The sequence below is a fragment of the Amblyraja radiata genome, chromosome 37 (genome assembly GCF_010909765.2).
Source record: "Amblyraja radiata isolate CabotCenter1 chromosome 37, sAmbRad1.1.pri, whole genome shotgun sequence".
NCBI lineage: Eukaryota > Metazoa > Chordata > Chondrichthyes > Rajiformes > Rajidae > Amblyraja > Amblyraja radiata.
In genome coordinates, this window is record NC_045992.1 from 1,549,443 (window position 1) to 1,571,339 (window position 21,897).

General features: G+C 47.8%; 1 protein-coding gene across 1 annotated transcript in view; it reads right to left on the reverse strand.

Annotated features, from left to right (window-relative positions):
- Window positions 1-309: 309 nt before the first annotated feature.
- ndst2 (N-deacetylase and N-sulfotransferase 2) overlaps window positions 310-21,897 on the reverse strand; it is a 79,003-nt gene continuing 57,415 nt past the window's right edge. The window contains exons 6-12 of the mRNA XM_033012542.1: window positions 21,119-21,304; window positions 19,790-19,918; window positions 9,555-9,737; window positions 4,006-4,102; window positions 3,217-3,340; window positions 2,592-2,766; window positions 310-585 (exon numbers count right to left, since the gene is read on the reverse strand). Of these exons, the coding sequence (XP_032868433.1) occupies window positions 310-585; window positions 2,592-2,766; window positions 3,217-3,340; window positions 4,006-4,102; window positions 9,555-9,737; window positions 19,790-19,918; window positions 21,119-21,304 (1,170 nt within the window). The remainder of the gene's footprint in view (window positions 586-2,591; window positions 2,767-3,216; window positions 3,341-4,005; window positions 4,103-9,554; window positions 9,738-19,789; window positions 19,919-21,118; window positions 21,305-21,897) is intronic.

The window sequence follows — 21,897 nt, forward strand, 5'->3', positions numbered from 1 at the left end:
TGATCTGTGAGTGCGCTGTGTTTCCCAGCTACAAGTAAGAATGTGATTACTCTGTTGTTGATACATATGATAATTCAGTTCATTGTCATGTGTACCGAGGTACAGTGAAAAGCTTTTATGTTAAACACTCCCGGAGTACGTGGGGAGTGGGGTACAAGGAGAAGTGTGCGCCCATCCTCTCCTGAACCCGAGCCGAAACGTCACCTATTCCTTCTCTCTATAGATGCTGCCTCACCCGCTGAGTTTCCCCAACGATAGTCTGAAGATCACCATCAATGATGTCGATAGTAGCTCAGGACTGCTCTCTAGTTATGAATCAGTTGCCTGATAACTGATTGCGGAGAGGAAACTGTGCCTGAATCTGCGGCCTGAGGTATGACTGCAGAGACCGTTAACGCAGACACAAACCCCTACCTGGGAAGGCTGATAGTGGGCCAGCCACCTTTCAATGTGTGTGGCATACCAGCCTGGAAGCAGGCAGCGACTCTGCAGAAGGCGGACCTCCCTGGGGGCATCGGGGCTGGCACTGATCACTTGGTGGAAGGTGAAGTTCAAAGCCGCGGGCAGCTGGTGGGCTCGCTGGTGCTGCAGAAGAAACCACCATGCAGAGTATGCAGACCAACTAAAGCCCGTGTATAGCTAGGAATGCAGATGCTGCTTTAGACAACATGGTTATTTGTTACAGATGGGCTGGGCCCATTATCTGTATTTTGCATTTATCAGTTTATTATTCATGTGTGTATATATTTATATCATGGTATATGGACCCCACTGATCTGTTTTGTAGTCAATGGCCTACGTCGTTCTGTGTGCTGAAGCAAAGCAAGAATTTAATTGTCCTATCAGGGACACATGACAATAAACTCTCTTGAACTTGGTTCCTTTATAAGATCAGATTAGAATTCTGAAGACGGGTTTCGGCCTGAAACGTTGCCCTATTTCCTTCGCTCCATAGATGCTGCTGCACCCGCTGAGTTTCTCCAGCATTTTTTGTGTACCTTTGATTTTCCAGCATCTGCAGTTCCTTCTTAAACAGATTAGAATCCTTGAATAGACACAAAATGCGGAGTAACTCAGCGGGTCAGGCAGCATCTCTGGAGAACACTGGTTAGGTGACTTTTCGTGTCGAGACCCAAAACGTCACCTATTCCTTTTCTCCAGAGATGCTGCCTGGCCCGCTGAGTTACTCCGGCGTTTTGTGTCCGTCTAGAGCAGGTGTATCTCAGGCAGTGGGACGGTTAGTGAAGATGTTGCCAGGACTCATGGTCCTGAGCTATGGCGACAGGCTGAGCAGGCTGGGTCTCTATTCCTTGGAGGCTAAGGGATGATCTTATAGAGGTGTACAAAATCACGAGGGGAATAGATAGAGTGAATGCACACAGTCTTTCACCCACAGTAGGGGAATCAAAAACAAGAGCAGTGTGTAAGAAGGAACAGCAGATGCTGGTTTATACCGAAGATAGACACAAAATGCTGGAGTAACTCAGACCCTAATGAAGGGTGATGACTGAAACGTCACCCATTCCTTCTCTCCAGAGATGCTGCCTGTCCCGCAGAGTTACTCCAGCACTGGGGTGGAAGATTGCAACCTGTTTCGACTAATGCAATCAACTCGACGTGCACAAATGGAAGATCAAATAGAACAAGTTGTCCAACAACTTTAGGCTGTGCCTGCCACACGAAAGAAGAAGACTCCAGCACTTTGTGGCTGTCTTTGGTAAATACAAGAGGACATGGGTTTATGGTGAGAGGGCGGAGATTTAGCAGGGACCCAAGGGGCAATGTGTTCAGTCACTATGGATCGAGCTGGTTGTGCCAGGTTCTATGGCAGCATAAAACAGCATCTTGGGACAAGTACATGGACAGGGAATGTTTAGTGGGATATGAGCCAAATTCAGTCAAATTAGATGACCTTAGATGGGGCAGCATGGGTTAGCATGGACAAGTTGGGCTGAAGGGCCTGTTTCCGTGCTGTATGTACCCAGAATGAATCACAAACAGAACTCTGTTACAGCACTGGTTGAGGCAGGTACTATCATAATGCTTAAGAGACATTTGGACAGGTACATGGATAGGAGAAGCTTCGAAGTGATATGGGCCTTGGAGGGATATGGGTGGGACTAGTGCAGATGGGGCTTTTCTGATTAGTACGGGTGTCAGGGGTTATGGGGAGAAGGCAGGAGAATGGGGTTAGGAGGGAGAGATAGATCAGCCATGGTTGAATGGCAGAGTAGACATGATGGGCCGAAGGGCCTGTTTCTGTACTCTGTGACTATAACTTGTATTTTAATGTTAATGCTTTTTTTACCTGTACTTTTTAAAAACTATTCGTACTGTTTTTATCAGGAACTGGATTGTTTTTATTTATGCGTGGAATGTTGAAGTTTTTATGTGCGATGCTCTGGTATTCCCTGAGAAACGTATTCCCATTTTGCACTGTACAATTGTTGCTTTGCATGATGACAATAAAATGATGATAATGATAAGATGCTACATAATGGTTGGGTTTGCGACCCCCCCTGTAGCGAGTGTGGGCCCCTCTCTCTGGGGGCCGGGGGCCCGGGGGCTGGGGGCCGGGGGCTGGTGTGTACCTGGTACCAGGAGTATGCCCTCTCTGCCGGGTTGATCAGGATGGCGATGATCTTTGCTCGGGGAAGTAGGGCCGCAGCCCTCTTGGGCACAACCTCCGACTCGAAGTAGTTGGCGCTCTTCTCAAACGTCAAGTCTGTGCTCACGTTTGACGGGATGGGGAAGAACTCCATGTACCTGAGAAATGATTCAGGGTGTTGGAAGCAGAATGGTGGAAACTCTCCCCCCCCCCCCCCCCCCCCCCAGCCCACCCAACTCTCCCTTCCTGCCTCCCCCCCACTCCATGCCCAGTATCCTCTTCCCCCCTCCCCCTTCCCCCCTGCCTACTCCATGCCCAGTCTCAATAGACAATAGACAATAGGTGCAGGAGCAGGCCATTCGAGCCAGCACCTCCATTCAATGTGATCATCCACAATCTGTACCCCATTCCTGCCATCTCCCCATATCCACTGACTCTGCTATTTTTAAGAGCCCCATCTCTCCCCCCTCCCTTCCCCTTTTCTCCCCCTCCCTCCCCATCACCTCCCCCCTCCCTCCTCCGCACCCCCCCTTCCGCATTCCCCCCCCCCCCCCGCCACCCCCTACCCTGTCCGCATCGTCCCCGTGACAATAATGACGTTCACTCACCAGTCTATTCCTTTGTGGTAGTTAGCGCCATTGAAGAACTGAATCTCCTCGTAGGTGACAGGGCTGGGGAAATTACTCATGATTCCAGGGTGTAAGGATAGGAAAAAGTGCAACGCTGTGGTACCTGAGGAAAAGAGGTTATTGATCACCCAGGCAGCATTTTCAGACATCCAGCTTTCTTCCACTCTGCATTGAGCTTCACGGCTAAACCGTCCTCAAATATCTTCCACGGTGGCGCAGCGGGTAGTGCCGCTGCCTCACAGCGCCAGAGACCCGGGGTCACCCCTGTCTACGGGCGCTGTCTGTGCGTAGTTTGCACGTTCTCTCCGTGACCTACGTGAGTTTTCCCCAGGGGCTCTGGTTTCCTCCCACACTCCAAAGACGTGCAGGTTTGTAGGTTAATTGGCTTTGGTGAAATTGTACATTTTCCCTAGTTTGTGTGTAGGATAGTATTCAGTGTGTCTGGGGATCACTGGCCGGCACGGACTCGGTGGGCCGAATGGTCTGTTTCCCTACTGTATTGCTAAAGGCCAAAACACCAGAGGTCAGCAGGGAGCTCTGATCGTGGCAGAATATTTAATCTGGAGGAAGACTCTCTGATAGTGTGACATCTCCCCTATCACATGGGCCATCCCAGATTCTTCTGAAACTAGAGGAGCTAATTAGTTTGCTCTTAAGTTTACAAAAATGATGAAAATAGTCTCCCAGCACTTCTGATAAATATCGACACCCAGGTTTCATGGAAAGATTCCAATGATTCAACTGGACTAAATCAGGGAATGTAGTTACCAGTTTTTTGAGGGCCGATGATAAGGAACTTTGGCAGCCTGTCACAAGTCTTTTCTTTCGACCAAATGTCCTTGTGTCGTCTGTCATCGCACGGATTCTGAAAATCAAGATTGACTGCGAGGAAATAATCATCTAATAAATCGATAGTTTAAAAAATAAAGAACGCATTGCCTCTCGCACACGCACACACGGATGGGAGTACAAGAGCACTCTGATACCTCACTGCTGGGACACACACACACGCACTCTCAGACTCCTGTACACGCACAGTTAGCGTACATGGACGTGTACATTGAAGACCGGGTTCGATCCCGACTACGGGTGCTGTCTGTACGGAGTTTGCACGTTCTCCCCGCGACCCGCGTGGGTTTTCTCCGAGATCTTCGGTTTCCTCCCACACTCCAAAGATGAACAGGTTTGAAGGTTAATTGGCTGGGTACAAATGTAAAAATTGCCTCTAGCGGGTGTAGGATAGTGTCAATGAACCTTTTCATTCAGAGGGTAGTGGGTATTTAGAATAACTTGCCTGGGGAGGTAGTCGAGATAGATACTGTAAATGCATTACAAGAGACTTAGACATGTACATGGATGGGAAAGGTTTAGAGGGATCAACGTGGGCAAACGGGACTATCTTAGATGGAGCATCTTGTTCGACATGGACGAGTTGGGCCGAAGGGCCTGTTTCCACACTGTATGACTATTTTCCTCAAACATCTCACTTCAACACGTTACGGGTTACGCGGAGAAGGGTGGAGAATGGGGTTGAGAGGGAGAGATAGATCGGCCATGATTGAATGGCGGAGTAGACATGATGGGCCGAATGGCCTAATTCTGCTCCTATCACTCATGAACATCTCCTCCCACGGTTGGCCATGAGATGTGGAGACAAGGGCAACGAGGAGTTCGGGGGCCATTTGCCTGCCCTGTCCTAACCTTCAGAGGTCTCTCTGCACCGCAAAGCTGCATCTCATCCTAAGTAGAGCAGTGCAGCAGCCCCTGATACTTAAAAATGGTAAAAACATTGATTTTCTGAGCGCGGTGGAAGAATCATGTTACCTGGGTCAATTAGGCCAGAGGCAGGCAGCAATGGAAGGCACTTTACTTACTTGCTAATCCCAAAGGGCCCTCTACAAAATCAAACCTGGTTTCAAATCCATTCTTTTGTTTCCCAGTGCTGCCTTGTTGATGAGCGATCCTTATTGTACATGTGCACTGCATGCCTATATCTCTCCTTGACCGAGCTAACCATTTCCCCTTCTCCATCTCACGGAGATGAATTCTCCGACAGTTCTGAGCTGCGCTTCTGAAAGCTTCAATAATAGACACCTGACAGTCCAGGTACTGACTGTGTGCTCCCCCAGGTAACATCTCCAAATCTATTTTCAGCGTGGATTCTGTTCCAGGTAATTGCAAACAGCAACAGCAATAAGCGGTTCCAAAATGGATGTACTCTGGAGACAGTGTCGGTATTTCAAGTGGAATATTAAATCGAGCACACATGACTGGATTATAATCGGACCAGAGGGGTTTAACAAGGTTTGATAGTTTAGTTTAGTTTAGAAATACAGCATGGAAACAGGCCCTTCGACCCACACACTAGTTGCATGTTATCATGCTGTCGTTACCTACACACCATGGGAGGTTTATAGAAGCCAATTAACCTACAAACCTGCGCGGCTTTTGGGTGTGGGAGGAAACCGGAGCACCCGGAGAAAACCCACGCGGTCACGGGGAGAACGTGCAAACTCCGCACAGACAGCACCCGAGGTCAGGATGGAACCCGGGTCTCTGACGTTGTGCAGGGGGCACAGTGTCGCAGCGGTAGACCTAATATCAGGCCTCCCTTCAACCTCAGGTGCTCATGATATAAACAATCCAGGTTTATCCAACCTTGCCTGGTCGCTGATACCCACTGATCCGGCCAGAATCCTGCTAAACCTTCCTGTAATGGGGTGACCAGAACTGTATGCAATGCTCCAAATGTGGCTGAGCCAATGTCTTCACACAGAGGGTGGTGTGTGTGTGTGGAATGAGCTGCCAGAGGAGGTAGTTGAGGCAGGCACAGTAACAATATTTGAAAGACATTTGGACAGGTGCATGAATAGAGGGGTGTGGGCGGGGGGGACTAGTATAGATGGGGCATCCTGGTCGACATGGACGAGATGGGCTGAAGGGCCTTTTCTGTGTATGACTCTGTGACTCTTTAATATTAGTATTAGTCTAATATTGTCACGTTTGCAGTAATTCAGTCAAAAACTGTTTGTGGCGTTTTTCAGACCATTGATCGAACAGGTTTGATGGGCTGAATGTGTCGGAAGGAACTGCAGATGCTGGTTTATACCGAAGATAGACACAAAATGCTGGAGTAACTCAGCGGGACAGGCAACATCTCTGGAGAGAAGGAATGGGTGACGTTTCGGGTCGAGACCCTTCTTCTGAAGAAGATGCTGCCTGTCCCGCTGAGTTACTCCAGCCTTATGTGTCTATCTTTGATGGGCTGAATGGTCCACATCGAATCAATGGTTGGATAAACTAATCAGTGGCAATGGAAGCAACAGCCTCCAGGATGTGCAACTTGGATTACAAACAAACTCAGTGCAGAGCAGTTTAATATGTTGACCCTTACCCTGGGGAATCTTGTAAATCACTGGAGTCTATTTTCAGTCAGAGATTCTTTAATAAACAGAGGGTGTAATTAAGGAATAATCAGCATGTTGCAAAGGTGATCAAGACCAGGGCCTGCCAGCTCGTTGCAGAATTGCTGCATCAGCATTTCCTCACTGTCTGGTTATCAGATTTATTGCTTGACCGACAGATTCACTATCGCGCTGCAAACTAATCATAGGGCGATCACGGTGGCGCAGCGGTAGAGTTGCTGCCTTACAGCGCTTGCAGCGGGTTCGATCCCGACTATGGGTGCTGTCTGTACGGAGTTTGCACGTTCTCCCCGTGACCTGCGTGGGTTTTCTCCGAGATCTTCGGTTTCCTCCCACACTCCAAAGACGTGCAGGTTTGTAGGTTAATTGGCTTGGTATATGTGTAAATTGTCCCTAGTGTGTGTATGATAGTGTTAGTGTGCGGGGATCACTGGTCGGCACGACTCGGTGGGCCGAAGGGCCTGTTGCCGCGCTGTATCTCTAAACTAAACTAAAAGCACTGTACCTCGTAACAATAAACTAAACAGATTTGGTCTTTCATACCCCATAGTGTCTCCATCTATTTTCCACTAGCTTGCTGACTGCTGCCAGAATTACCCGATTCAACACACAACGCACGTGGTGGGAAAGAGCAAACTCCTGATCCAGTGACTCATCCACATTACTGTCCATCCTTAATCCTCCAGAAGCATTTTAGCGCCTCCTGGGACTTCTTCATAGAAAAACACTGACTTATCTTTAATCCATCCACAGCATTAAACCAATGAATCGTCTCTCAAGAATGCAGTTTATACCTCTTGAACCGAGTGCCCCTTTACAGAAGAGGAAACCACAGCAACACATAGCCCTGACTGGGTGAGAATATCCTAGTCCTGCCCCACACGGACATTAGCCAACCTGCCATGTTCCTAAACAACTCAGCCCATCTGTACCAGCACCTACCTGTACATCGTGGTTAGTCCCAATGGCCTGAGAGGCCCATCGGCCCACTGAGTCCCCACTGACCATCAGCCATCCATTTACACTAGCCATATACTGTAGGGACTATACATCAGAAGGTGCAACTCCAGAGCCAACAAGATCATGGGGGACCCCTTCCACCCCAGCAACGGACTGTTCCAGCTGCTACGGTCAGGCAAACGCCTCCGTTGCCATGCTGTGAGAACGGAGAGGATGAGAAGGAGTTTCTTCCCAGAGGCCATTAGGACTGTAAATCTCACCAGGGACTAACACCTACTGTTGTGAGGTGTGTTTTTAAAACTGCAGTTTTTTTCTTTTTCCCTTCCACAAATATGTAATATGTGAATATGTGATTCTGTTCCATTCTGTCTGTAGTTTGTTTGTTTGTTTTCTGCACAAAGTCCGCGAGCATTGCCACTTTTCATTTCACTGCACATCTCATATGTGTATGTGAAGAATAAACTTGGCTTGACCATTTATATCCATTATCCATTTTTAATCACGTATTGTCTTTCCGCTGACTGGTTAGCACGCAACAAAAAGCTTTCCACTGTACCTCGGTACACGTGACAATAAACTAAACTCAGTACAAGTCCTACATTAATCCCATTAATAGTTCAGTTTAGTTTATTGTCACGTGTACAGAGCTTATGTTGTGTGCTGACCAGTCAGCAGAAAGACAATACATGATTATTTTGAGCTGTCTTTACAAAGATCATTTCCACAAGGTACAGATACATGATAAAGGGAATAATGTTTTGTGCAAGTTAAATTCCAGTAAAGTCCAATTAAAGTCTGAAGAAGGGTCTCGACCCGAAACGTCGCCAATTCCTTCTCTCCATAGATGTTGCCTCACCCGCTGAGTTACTCCAGAACGTTGTGTCTACCCCAGGTTTGTAGGTTAATTGGCTTCTGCAAATTGTCCCTAGTGTGTGGGATAGAACTAGTGTTGGGGTGATCATTGGTCGATGCGGACCCAGTGGGCCAAAGGAACTGTTTCCGCACTGTATCTCTAAACTAAACATCTGCTAACAGCTGGATGACTAAATGGCATTAGCATAGGTGGGCATCTTGGTCAGCATGGATGAGTTGGGCCGAAGGGCCTGATTCCGTGACACTCTAAATGGGATTAGTGCAGTTGGGGCATCTTGGTCAGCATGGGCAACTGTTTGATTCCATGACTCTATACAAATAGTTGCTTTAACAAAAAAAACAATGAAATTAATGCTGACATCTAGAAGCTCAGTGAGTGTCTCATGGCACGGCAACAATTCTATAGTTGTGAAAGAATTTTCGGGAAAAAAAAAATCTATTTTGTCAGCTGGGATTTTTCATCAATAAAAAAATGTCTGAACCTCATTAATTCCTTGGCACAACATTATATCCGTAAAGACAGCTCAAAATAGTTGCTTTCTCAAGATAAATGTGTCATGAAAGTGTAACAGTACTTTAGTTTTAACAGAAATAATTGATGTAAGGGCCTTAGGTTGAATAGACAATAGACACGAGATAATAGTTTGGCTTTAGACCCAGATGGATTGGACAGGTTGGAGGCTGGTGAATCTGTGGAATTCTTTGCCACAGTAGGCTGTGGAGGCCAAGTCAATGGATATTTTTACAGCAGAGATAGATAGATTCTAGATTAGTACAGGTGTCAGGGGTTATGGGGAGAAGGCAGGAGAATGGGGTTAGGAGGTAGAGAAAGATCAACCATGATTGAATGGTGGAGTAGACTTGATGGGCCGAATGGCCTAATTCTACTCCTATTCCTTATGACCTTAAACGCTGGCAGGTGGGACTAGTGTAGATGGGACATGTTGGCCGGTGGGGTAAGTTGTGCCGAAGTTGGGCCTGTTTCCAAGGTATGACTCTGTGACGCTATCTAGCTGTGACACTGGAGAGGAACTCTGAGTCCAGGTGACTGGTCCCTACCTGCCACAGAGGGTCCTTTTCCTCTGGGAAGAGCTCGAAGTACTTGGCCGCCAGTTCCACCGGGGGCAGTGTCTGCAGCTTCAGGTTGGTCCAGCACTGCACGAACTTCACCAGGCTCTCGAACGTGTACAGGCCCAGGCGGTCATTGCCGTAGTTCGACAGGTGAGTCATGAAGATGCTGATCTGCAAGGCAAACGCAAGCAAGTGGTCAACTTCAAACATCATGTTGGTCCACGATGGACCACGAGCAACCACCTTGGTGGAGAACGTCTCTCCATGTCATATAATAACATGGCGAGCTGACACATTCTCTGTGGGAGGTACACAAAATTGCTGGGGAAACTCAGCGGGTGCAGTAGCATCTATGGAGCGAAGGAAATAGGCAACGTTTCGGGCCGAAACCCTTCTTCAGACTGATGGGGGGTGGGGGGGGGGAGAAGGAAGGAAAAGGGAAGGAGGAGGAGGAGCCCGAGGGTGGGCGGATGGGAGGGTGGGAGGAGACAGCTAGAGGGTTAAGGAAGGGGAGGAGACAGCAAGGGCTAGCCAAATTGGGAGAATTCAATGTTAATGCCATAAGGACGCAAGGTCCCCAGGCGGAATATGAGGTGCTGTTCCTCCAATTTCCGCTGTTGCTCACTCTGGCAATGGAGGAGACCCAGGACAGAGAGGTCGGATTGGGAATGGGAGGGGGAGTTGAAGTGCTGAGCCACCGGGAGGTCAGGTAGGTTATTGCGGACTGAGCGGAGGTGTTCGGCGAAACGATCGCCCAACCTACGCTTGGTCTCACCGATGTAAATCCCTTTTGAACACATTCTCTGTGGGGACTTCCGGGGGGGGGGAAGTGGGAGAGTCTAGGACCAGGGGTCATAGCCTCAGAATTAAAGGACATTAACGGGTGTCAGAGGTCATGGGGAGAAGGCAGGAGAATGGGGTTAGGAGGAGAGATAGATCAGCCATGATTGAATGGGCCGAATGGCCTCATTCTATCAACACTTTTGGTCTTATGACATTCCTTTAGGAAGGGGATGAGGAGGAATTTCTCCAGTCAGTGGGTGGTGAATCTGTGGAATTCTTTGCCACAGAAGGCTGTGGAGGTCAGGTCAATGGATATATTTAAGGCAGAGATAGATAGATTCTTGATTAGTACGGGTGTCAGGGGTTATGGGGAGAAGGCAGGAGAATGGGGTTGAGAGGGAAAGATAGATCAGCCATGATTGAATGGCGGAGTAGACTTGATGGGCCGAGTGGCCTAATTCTGCTCCTATCACTATGAACTTATGAACTCTTGTCATTTTGTCCAGATTTAGGGAGGCCCGCAAATTGCCACAACTGGTAAAGATGTTGTCAATATATTATTTAAATGCGTAAGGCATCGCACACATCGACACAAAATTGATGCCACATGATAACACCAAAGTATCTGTGGCACAACACCAAGCCATCTCCTGCACTTATCACTAAAACCACTGGGGGAGCCAGACGCTGCAAATCCAATGGCTCACAACCAAGTCGAGAAGTATGTGAACTAATGGGAAGACAATTCAAACCTCTTCCGCTGGATGGAATAATCAAATATTAGAGGGCGCAGCTTTAAATTGAGAGGGGCAAAGTTTAATGGGGAGCAGCACGGTAGAGCTGCTGCCTCACAGTGCCAGAGACCCGGGTTCGATCCCGACTACGGGCGCTGTCTGTACGGAGTTTGCACGTTCTCCCCATGACCTGCGTGTGAGTTTTCTCCGATATATTTGGTTTCCTCCCACACTCCAAGGACGTACAGGTTTGTAGGTTAATTGGCTTGGTGTAAATGTGAATTGTCCTGTCCTGCTGAGCTACTCCAGCATTTTGTGTCTATATTCCATATTCTTTACAGCTTTAGAATAAGATTCAGAGCTAAAGGCAGTTTATGATATCAGGCAACACCAGTCACTGGTGTATTAAGTAAAAGCATCAAATTATCCAGTCATTGGAATTAGCGTTTGAAATCAAAAAGAAATCGAGACAATTAGCGCTGAACAAAAAATGAACGATCAGATATTCTTACTAAATTGCTTCTGAATTAAAATGAGATTGTACATCTTTCCACTGTGCTATAAAAGGGTTTCTTTTAGTCTGAAGCTTATTCAAGCAGCAAATGATTGAAGCTGAATTACAGCTCCCTTTCAACTTACCAACAAATGGGAGTTCATTCAGAGATCCTAAATTACGATTAGTTGCATCTAATGAAGGAATTCTAATCTTGCGTAGGAAGGAACTGCAGATGCTGGTTTAAACCGGAGATAGACACAAAAAGCTGGAGTAACTCAGTGGGTCAGGCAGCATCTCTGGAGAGAAGGAATTGCCGACATTAGGAAGCCTTAGATGCTGCCTCACCCGCTGAGTTACTCCAGCAATTTGTGTCTACCTTCGATTTAAACCAGCATCTGCAGTTCTTTCTTACACACCTCTACCAGCTGTTACACTGTGCTACCCGACATATTTGTCCTCAGATGCTTGTTCTAAATGCCTATTATTGTAGTCATAGAGTGATACAGTGTGGAAACAGGTCCTTCGGCCCAACATGCCCAATGTCCCAGCTACACAAGTCCCACTTGCCTGCGCTTGGTCCATATCCCTCCAAACCTGCCCTACCCATGTACCTGTCTAACTGTTTCTTAAACGATGGGATAGTCCCAGCCTCAACTACCTCATCTGGCATCTTGTTCCATACACCCACCACCCTCTGTGTGAAAAAGTTACCCCTCGGATTCTCTGAGCTCCGGTTTCCTCCCACACTCCAAAGATGTGCAGGTTTGTAGATTAATTGGCTTGGTGTAAATGTAAATTGTCCCTAGTGTGTGTAAGTGTGCGGGGATCGCTGGTCGGTGCGGACTCGGAGGGCTAAAGGGCCTGTTTATGCACTGTATCTCTGATCTAAACTAAATGCACCAGGCTAGAGTTGGCTCCAATCCAAGGACATGCAACGGCACGCCATGTTTGGACGAGGCACTTCATGACATGTCCCGTGTAAACAATGCAGAATGTTTTCAATAGGATCAGTCGAAGCTCTACACACATTTCATTTAGTTTAGCCTTTCGCAAAGGTGTCTTTATGTGGGGAAGAATTATGTGCTGCCTGTGGGCTCGGTTCAGTTTCAAGAATCAGTTTGCAGAGTTGTTTGCTTATCGTTCGGCCAGAAATCTGACCTATTCACCGGGTGGGATTTCACATATGTGGGTTAAACAGTAACTTAGCAGCAAACTTCAGTGGAGTGGGCGGCTTCCAGACCTCAACATTGTCAAGCCAGTGGTATGGATGTTGAATTCGATCATTCTAGTAACTTCTACACTCCCCCCCACCTTGCCCCCATCCTCCACCCTGGCTGTTTAACCAGCTCCACAGTTCACAACCATGTACAGTGTGAAAACACACAGCTCTACGTCTACACAAGGAGTGGCGAGTGTATGGAATGGGCTGCTGGACGTGGGTGGTGGCTGGGACAAGTGCGTTAATGGTGTTTAAGAGACTTTTGAGTAGGTGCGTGGCCACCCAGGAAATGGAGGGATATGGGTGATGTGCAGGCATACCAGAGCTGGTCTCAGTCTCATGGTAGACCAAACATGCTGGAGAAACTCAATGGGTGAGGCAGCATCTATGGAGAGAAGGAATAGGTGACATTTCAGGGTTGAGACCCTTCTTCAGACTGCTCAGAGTTGATCTCAGTCCCATGTTGTGTCTGGACATTGTGGGCCGAAGGGCCCGTTCTGGTGCGGCACTCTTCTGGAAGGTGGTGGGAGTCGGTGGAGGACACTGGACAAAGAAAGGGCCGGTAAGAAGAACTGGGGGGGGGGGGGGTCTTACATTCCGTGCCCTCAAGCTCGGCTGCGAGGGGCACCCACCCCAGGTGGGGCACGGAGGCTGAAGGTGGGCGGGCGAGTAGAGGGACGAGGGTTGACGGGACGGCCGGATGGAGGAGACAGCTGCAACTGGACTTTGTGGCCAACTTCAGCTGGGACTGGGAAATGGTGCCAACAGCTGACGACTACTGCATATATACTCAGTGAGCTGGTTCTATGCCTTATGTGCCCAAACAGAGGATTGTACTTATGTCTTACTGAGCTTCAGGCAGAAAAAGAATCTCACCGTATATTAGACTCATAGAGTGATACAGTGTGGAAACAACTCGCCCACACCGGCCAACAATGTCCCAGCTGCACTAGTCCCACTTGTTAAATGTGATGATAAAGGGCCGTTGACCATGAATGTTGACAATGAAACTAAAGGATCATCATGAATGTTTGACTCGTTGATCGATGGCCCGAGGACAAGGCGACCTGCGACCTAAAGCCAGAACAAGCAACTGCCCGTTGAGCTGATCCAGCACCATAACTCGGGTCAAGGGCAGTAAGGGGTCGGGATAAAGGCAAGCGATCGTGAACAAATAAAAAGCAGTGTTTATCAGTCCAGTAGATTTCACAACACCAAACAGAAGGAGAATAGTCATCAAATATACAGGCGCTTGGTGCCAGCTGCTCATCATCCAGTTACAGAACCTTGGATCGCATTGCCCAATGGGTTATTCGCCATTGTCTACGGACATGGTAGAGTTTTGGATACGTGGGAATAACGGGAGAAGAGGATCAGTTGGGAAAGTAAGGTTGGGGCAGAATATTCACTGTGACAAATGGCAGAGATAACTCAAGGAGACAAGTGATCCACCTGCCCCACTGCGTTCACCACCAGAGCACCCAGCTTAAGGGCGGCACAGTGCCGCAGCGGTAGAGTTAGTGCCTTACAGCGCCAGAGACCCAGGATCGATCCTGACCAAGGGTGCTGTTTGTACAGAGTTTGTATGTTCTCCCTGGACCACATGTGTTTTCTCCAGGCGCTCCGGTTTCCTCCCACACTCCAAACATGTACAGGACTGTAGGCCAACTGGCTTTGGTAAATTGTAAGATTGTTCCCAGTGCATGTAGGATAGTGCTAGTGTGCGGGGATCGCTGGTCAGTACGGACTCGGTGGGCCGAAGGGTCTGTTTCCGCGCTGTATCTCTAAACCCTAAACTAAACTAACTGACTAATGGAAATGTAGGAGCACTCGTGACCTATCTACCAACAACCCACATGGCCATGAATTTGTATGTGGGATTGTGAGATCCCCACCTTCCATTTAGGAAACAATGCTCGCTCTTTGAAAGCAACTCTGAAACGGTTTAATGTCTGACCCTTTGTACATTCCCATTTCATACTAACCATCACCACTAGTTACTAACCAACACCACTAGTTACTAACCAACACTACTAGTTACTAATCAACACTACTAGTTACTAACCAACAACATGACTAGTTACTAACCAATGCCACTAGTTATTAACCAACACCACTAGTTATTAACCAACACCACTAGTTACTAACCAACACCACTAGTTACTAACCAACACCACTAGTTACTAACCAACACCACTAGTTACTAACCAACACTACTAGTTACTAATCAACACTACTAGTTACTAACCAACAACATGACTAGTTACTAACCAATGCCACTAGTTATTAACCAACACCACTAGTTATTAACCAACACTACTAGTTACTAACCAACAGCACTAGTTACTAACCAACACCACTAGTTACTAACCAACACCACTAGTTACTAACCAACGCCACTAGTTACTAACCAATGCCACTTCTACTAACCAGCATTCAAACCACATTACAGACAAACTCAACACCACATGGTCAACATTCTCCCCGCCCACCTAAGAAATCCTCCAACCAACGCAAATATCCGAATGGCAATGTTAGCATTTCAACCCCGACCCCGACCGTGACGGGGCTGTCTCCGAAGGCAGCAACTGGCAGCTCACGCACAGACGCTCTCCTTCCCTCCCTTCCTGCTGCCGATAACCCAGGGACTGAGGGACAGCACGGTGGAGACTGAGGGCTCCTCTGCCCCATCCGTGGTGTACGCCCGGGTTCCTCTGCCCCATCCGTGACGTACGCCCGGGTTCCTCTGCCCCATCCGTGACATACACCTGGATTCCTCTGCCCCATACGTGACATACGCCCGGGTTCCTCTGCCCCATCCGTGACATACGCCCGGGTTCCTCTGCCCCATCCGTGACATACACCTGGATTCCTCTGCCCCATCCGTGACATACACCCGGGTTCCTCTGCCCCATCCGTGACATACACCCGGGTTCCTCTGCCCCATCCGTGACATACGCCCGGGTTCCTCTGCCCCATCCGTGACATACGCCCGGGTTCCTCTGCCCCATCCGTGGCGTACGCCCGGGTTCCTCTGCCCCATCCGTGACGTACGCCCGGGTTCCTCTGCCCCATCCGTGACGTACGCCCGGGTTCCTCTGCCCCATCCGTGGCGTACGCCCGGGTTCCTCTGCCCCATCCGTGACATACGCCCGGGTTCCTCTGCCCCATCCGTGGCGTACGCCTGGGTTCCTCTGCCCCATCCGTGACGTACGCCCGGGTTCCTCTGCCCCATCCGTGGTGTACGCCCGGGTTCCTCTGCCCCATCCGTGACGTACGCCCGGGTTCCAGCTGTTGTTGAACCTATGTTAGTCCAGGCTAGTGAAGGACAGCATGTCACATTGCTGACTTGTTTCTGACAAGCATCACTCGGGCATAATAACCAGCCTCTGGGCAACTCCTCCCCCTTCTGTCGTGGGGTAGACTGAGACTGACCCCCCCCATCCAATCTTTCCCACTCGTCACTCTAATTTCATGTCTCATGTTTTTTGCGTTTTTTGATGTCTCTGCGCTCCAGTTCTTGATTCCCTTACCCTGGGAAAAAGACTCTTTCATTCACCCTATCAATGGCCCTCACGATTTTATACATCCCTATAACATCACCCATTAAATTCACGTTCACTCTGACTTTGAAGATGATTATATCACAGTCACAAGGAGATAAGGTGCAGGAAAAGGCCCTTCGGCCCACTTAGTCCATGCCGACCATCGTGCACCCCGTTCTACTCCCCCTCACACATTTCCTCACTTGGCTTGTATATAGACAGATGTTCGCAACAAACCGTTGCAAGTAAATTCCCGGGACAGTTGCAGTTCCATCTACAGAAGGAATGCAATATTCTGAAGATCCAAGCAACAGATGAATTTATTTAAAATATAATCTGTAAATCTACAGCATTTTGAAGGTCAAAATCTCTCGCTCTGTATTTGCATTCTCTGACAGAACAACGACTTCTTATTGCAAGTAGCATTTTGCTGCCAACTCTAGCGGAGTTTACAGAGGGCTCTTCGTTGCTGCTGGAACTGCAGGATGTTTTAAAGAGAAGGAATGTTCCGAGCTGGACTATTTTTAACATTGTTATGTCTTTAAATGAACAAAATCATGATTGGAGCCAAGAGACAACAAGTCAACGTGAATCAGACAGCGTTACCAGTGGCGACACGGGAGGCTACCCAATCTTAGAGTTCCTGGAGCGGCCTAACGTGTGAAGTCATCTTGTTGTCCCAAGTGACCCAACTTTGCTCGTCCTACTGAACCTGTGCGGCTGGAATAATTCCATGTATCCCGCTCCCAATCTGGCAGCAGGATATCGACCTCCATCTCCCTCTCCCAAGAGTGGAAGGAACCGGAGAAGGTTTATGCCTCGGCCCCTCGTACACACTCCACCATTCACCCGAGCCCATGTGAAGTCTGCTTGTACGGATTTCCTGGTTCCCATGGCATCCAAAATAAATCTATTAATAGTAGGTTTAAAAATGCTTAATGACTACCCTTCTAAGCCAAGTATCAAAGAACCTCCTTCCTTCAACACGAGCAGAAGGCATCGCAACCCCAATTCTCATCGCCAAGAAAAGAAATGTTGCGTAAAACCTCTTCTCGAAGTCAATGATCAACCCTTGACCACTGGTTACTGATGTCTCCCTCGCCTTCTCAGCCATTGCTAACTATTTTCTTCCATCAAAAGTACTGGCTACAAAAGTGTGAATGTTTGATTAACACAGATGGCATATCAAATGCCAAGCCCATTGTAAACAATCTGACATTTTATAGATGCAACAAATGCATAAAAAATACAAGCTGATGCAATTTTCACAGAAACAAAGAATGATTTGAAGGCTTGGTGTGGGAGGGGAATAGAGTGCCGGCCTGGCCAATGTCCCCATATATGATAACAGCAGAGAAGACAATTGTGTGTTGGTGTAGGAAGGAACTGCAGATGCTGGTTTACACCGCAGGCACAAAGATGCTGGAGTAACTCAGCGGGTCAGGCAGCATCTCCGGAGAAACAGAATAAGTGATGTTTCGGGTTGGAACGCTTCTTCAGAGAGAGAGGGAAGTCGCCCTTTTTTCCAGAGATGCTGCCTGACCCGCTGAGTTACTCCAGCACTCTGTGAAACGTCACCTATCCATGTTCTCCACAGATGCTGCCTGACCCGCTGAGTTACTCCAGCACTCTGTGAAACGTCACCTATCCATGTTCACCAAAGATGCTGTCTGACCCGCTGAGTTACTCCAGCACTCTGTGAAACGTCACCTATCCATGTTCACCAAAGATGCTGCCTGACCCGCTGAGTTACTCCAGCAATCTGTGAAACGTCACCTATCCATGTTCTCTACAGATGCTGCCTGACCCGCTGAGTTACTCCAGCACTCTGTGAAACGTCACCTATCCATGTTCTCCACAGATGCTGCCTGACCCGCTGAGTTACTCCAGCACTCTGTGAAACGTCACCTATCCATGTTCTCCACAGATGCTGCCTGACCCGCTGAGTTACTCCAGCACTCTGTGAAACGTCACCTATCCATGTTCTCCACAGATGCTGCCTGACCCGCTGAGTTACTCCAGCACTCTGTGAAACGTCACCTATCCATGTTCTCCACAGATGCTGCCTGACCCGCTGAGTTACTCCAGCACTCTGTGAAACGTCACCTATCCATGTTCTCCACAGATGCTGCCTGACCCGCTGAGTTACTCCAGCATTTTGTGTCTAATCATCTATCGGTGTTACCTATCAATAATCAAAGAGGATACTTGTAAAAAAAGTTGTATCTGTACTTGATGGTCAAAAAGTACATTTTTTGACCAGGCATCCCGCAGGACATTATGTATTTTACTGGTTTGTGTGATTGAAACAGACAAACAAGGTGATAGGTAAAGTCTGACTGATCCATTTAGACAGTAGTTGTTATAGCTGGAGTATTGGGCTTGTCCTATTTGCCTGCATTTGGCCCTCTCAACCCTTCCCATCCATATATCTGCCGAAATGGCTTTTAAACATTTGCAATTATATCCACATCTAGTTTCTGAGGGGTCAGATTTGGCCCAAGTTCTGTACATGCATGGCAGAGCCAGAGGTGGGTGTGTGGAGCATATACCACAATACACCAGCACCTCTACACATGAGCTACATGTCAGAGTATTTTGGCCCTCCATGACACAATGTTTCTGAGAGCTTGCTGTCCGCAAACTGGCAAACATGTCAGTAGAATCAAGGACCTGCACACAAAGACACAAAGTTCATGTCTTAGGAGCAGAACTAAGTCGTTCGGCCCATGAAGTCTACTCCTCCATTCAATCATGGCTGATCTATCTTTATCTCAATCGGGTCAATCCCATTCTCCTGCCTTCTCCCCATAATTCCTGACAACTTTACTAATCAGGCATCTGTCAATCCTCGCCTTAAAAATATCTATTGATTGCCCTCTAAAAAAATCTAGTTTTAAACTTTTCAGAGGTTACATCAGCAAGCAATGGCACAGAGGAAGCAGTGGCAACAATGCCATGATGGCAATGAATGTCGGTGCTGGCTCGAAGGGCCGAATGGCCTCCTCCTGCACCTATTTTCTAACAATAGTGCGTTTATTTGTCATACATGGCGACAATATTCTGACGGGAATGGAAATTCTTGCAATGAAATACTGCCAACTGCAATCCAACAAACACACCACCAGATTCAGGGATGGTTTCTTCCCAGCTATTATCAGACAACGGAACCGTCCTACCACAGCTAGAGAACGGTCATGAAACACTACCCACTTCATTTGGAGACCCTTGGTTTATCTTAGCTCGGACTTTGCTGGCTTTATCTTGCACTAAACTTAATTCCCTTTATCATGTATCTGTACACTGTGGATGGATCGACTGCGATCATGTATTGTCTTTCCGTTGACTGGAAAAAAACCGCAACAAAAGCTTTTCACTGTACCTCAGTACATGTGACAGTAAACCAAACTAACTTAGAGTTAAAATGTGCTTGACATCACACTCACTGGGTTGAGCAGTACAGTCAGGAAGAGTTCTCCGCCCTGAATACTTTTATCCAGTTCCTTGGATCCTCCGGGATATTCGTTATAAAAGATGGTGTGTGTAAACAGTCCACAGGTCTGGCGCGGTAAAACCTGCAGGATTTCAAAAAGAGAAGGTTTGTCAGGCCTGTGTCAAGGCAACATTTTTGTACACAGACATTTGTTCAGATCTATCATTCGAGGGAGCGTTAAACTTTGTCTGTTTGTTCCTGCTGCTGGAATCCAGTGACGTGGAACAGCGGGAAGTGGCTGGAGGGCTGAAACAGGTGATGACCAGTCTTGTGTAGGCCTCAATCTTTGTCTCAGCCCCCACCCCCCAATGAACACAGCGGCATCACAAACAAGCCAAAGCCTCGTGTAAATAAATCTTTACTTGAAACTATTTTGACACCTCCTCACAACATGACAACTCTGAACAAAATCTCCTAACAATACTCTAAGAGAATATCTTTGATCCTGTGTATAAAAGGCTGATATTAGACATCCTTGTCAGTTTTTTGACTTGCATATCTATATATTGAAGGGTGGCGGAGTTCCTGCCTTACAGTGCCAGAGACCCAGGTTCCAACCTGTCTGTACAGAGTTTATACATTTTCTCCATGACCTGCGTTAGTTTTCTCCACGATCTCTAGCTCCCTCCCAAAGACAGACATGTCTGTAGGTTAATTGTCTTTGGTATCATTGTAAATTGTCCCCAGGGTGTGCAGGATAATGTTAGTGTGCGGGGATCGGTGGGCGGTGCGGACTCGGTGAGCTGAAGGGCCTATTTCCGCGCTGTATCTCTAAAACTAAAACGAAAAATAATATTTCTCTTTCTCGCCTCGTGATCTGTAATTCATTCCCAACATGTTCTGTTCTCACCTCTACTCCTGAACACTGCGTAGCGACAGATTACTTTCACAAATAGTTTGAACTCGGAATGTGTTGTAGCGGGTGTAGTGGAAACAATCTCTTCCTCTGTGTTATCAGACTGTTAACCCCACAATTGCCAATCTTCCAATCTACCTCATATTGATCCTTGCGCTTTTTAAAAAAATTCCGCACTTTCTGAGCAGTTGTGACACTGTATTCTGCAGTCTGGTTATTTTCTATTCACATCGCCCTCTGATCTTAAAGCTAGTCTTTGATATTTCCTACCCTTATAGAGGTGTATAAAATCATGAGAGGAATAGATCGGGTAGGTGCACAGAGTCTCTTGCCCAGAGTCGGTGAATCGAGGACCAGAGGACATGGGTTTAAGGTGAAGGCTGTGCAAGCTGAGGGTGAGAGAGAGCTGAGGGTGTGTCCACTCACCCTGATGCCATTGTGGATGAATCCCCTGCGATATCGAGCCGGCTTCAAGTGTGGGTACTCCTCTGTACTGGTGACCTTGATCCCCCAGATCGATTTCCAGGCCTTGTAGAGCTGCGTGTGGACGGGGTACACCCCGGAATGATGGGGGGCAACAGCGTAGCCCATGTTGGTCGGGATGCCGTGGTCCTGGAACAGGCCAGACGTTTGGTTAAAACAAGTTACACTCAAATAATGTTCAGCGTACAAATGTAACGTGGCCAGAACTAGCTGTTTACTAATGGTGTCTAACTGCCCTACAGGGCCTGTCCCACGTGACAATTTTTTCGGCAACTGCCGGCACCATTGACTGACGTATCAGGTCACAGAACAATTTGCGGCGTGTTGGCATATTGAGCGTGCGGCGATTTTTCAAGTGTTGCAACATTTTTTTTGTCGTCGCTGGATTTTGAAATGTTCAAAATCTTTTGGTGACACTGATATGACGCTGACAGTCGCCGAAAAAAATTCGCCAAGTGGGCCCTTAAGATAGACACAAACGCTGGAGTAACCCAGCGGGTCAGGCAGCATCTCTAGAGAAAAGGATTAGGTGATGATAGGAACTCTTCTTCAGCCCCGAAACATCACCTGTCCTTTTTCTCCAGAGATGCTGCCTGACCCACTGAGTTACTCCAGTATTTTGTGTCCATCTTCCGTGTAAACCAACATATGCAGTTCCCTCCGACACATGAGATAAGACTCGGTAATTTTAACATTGGAATGAAACACGTGCATCACCAGCA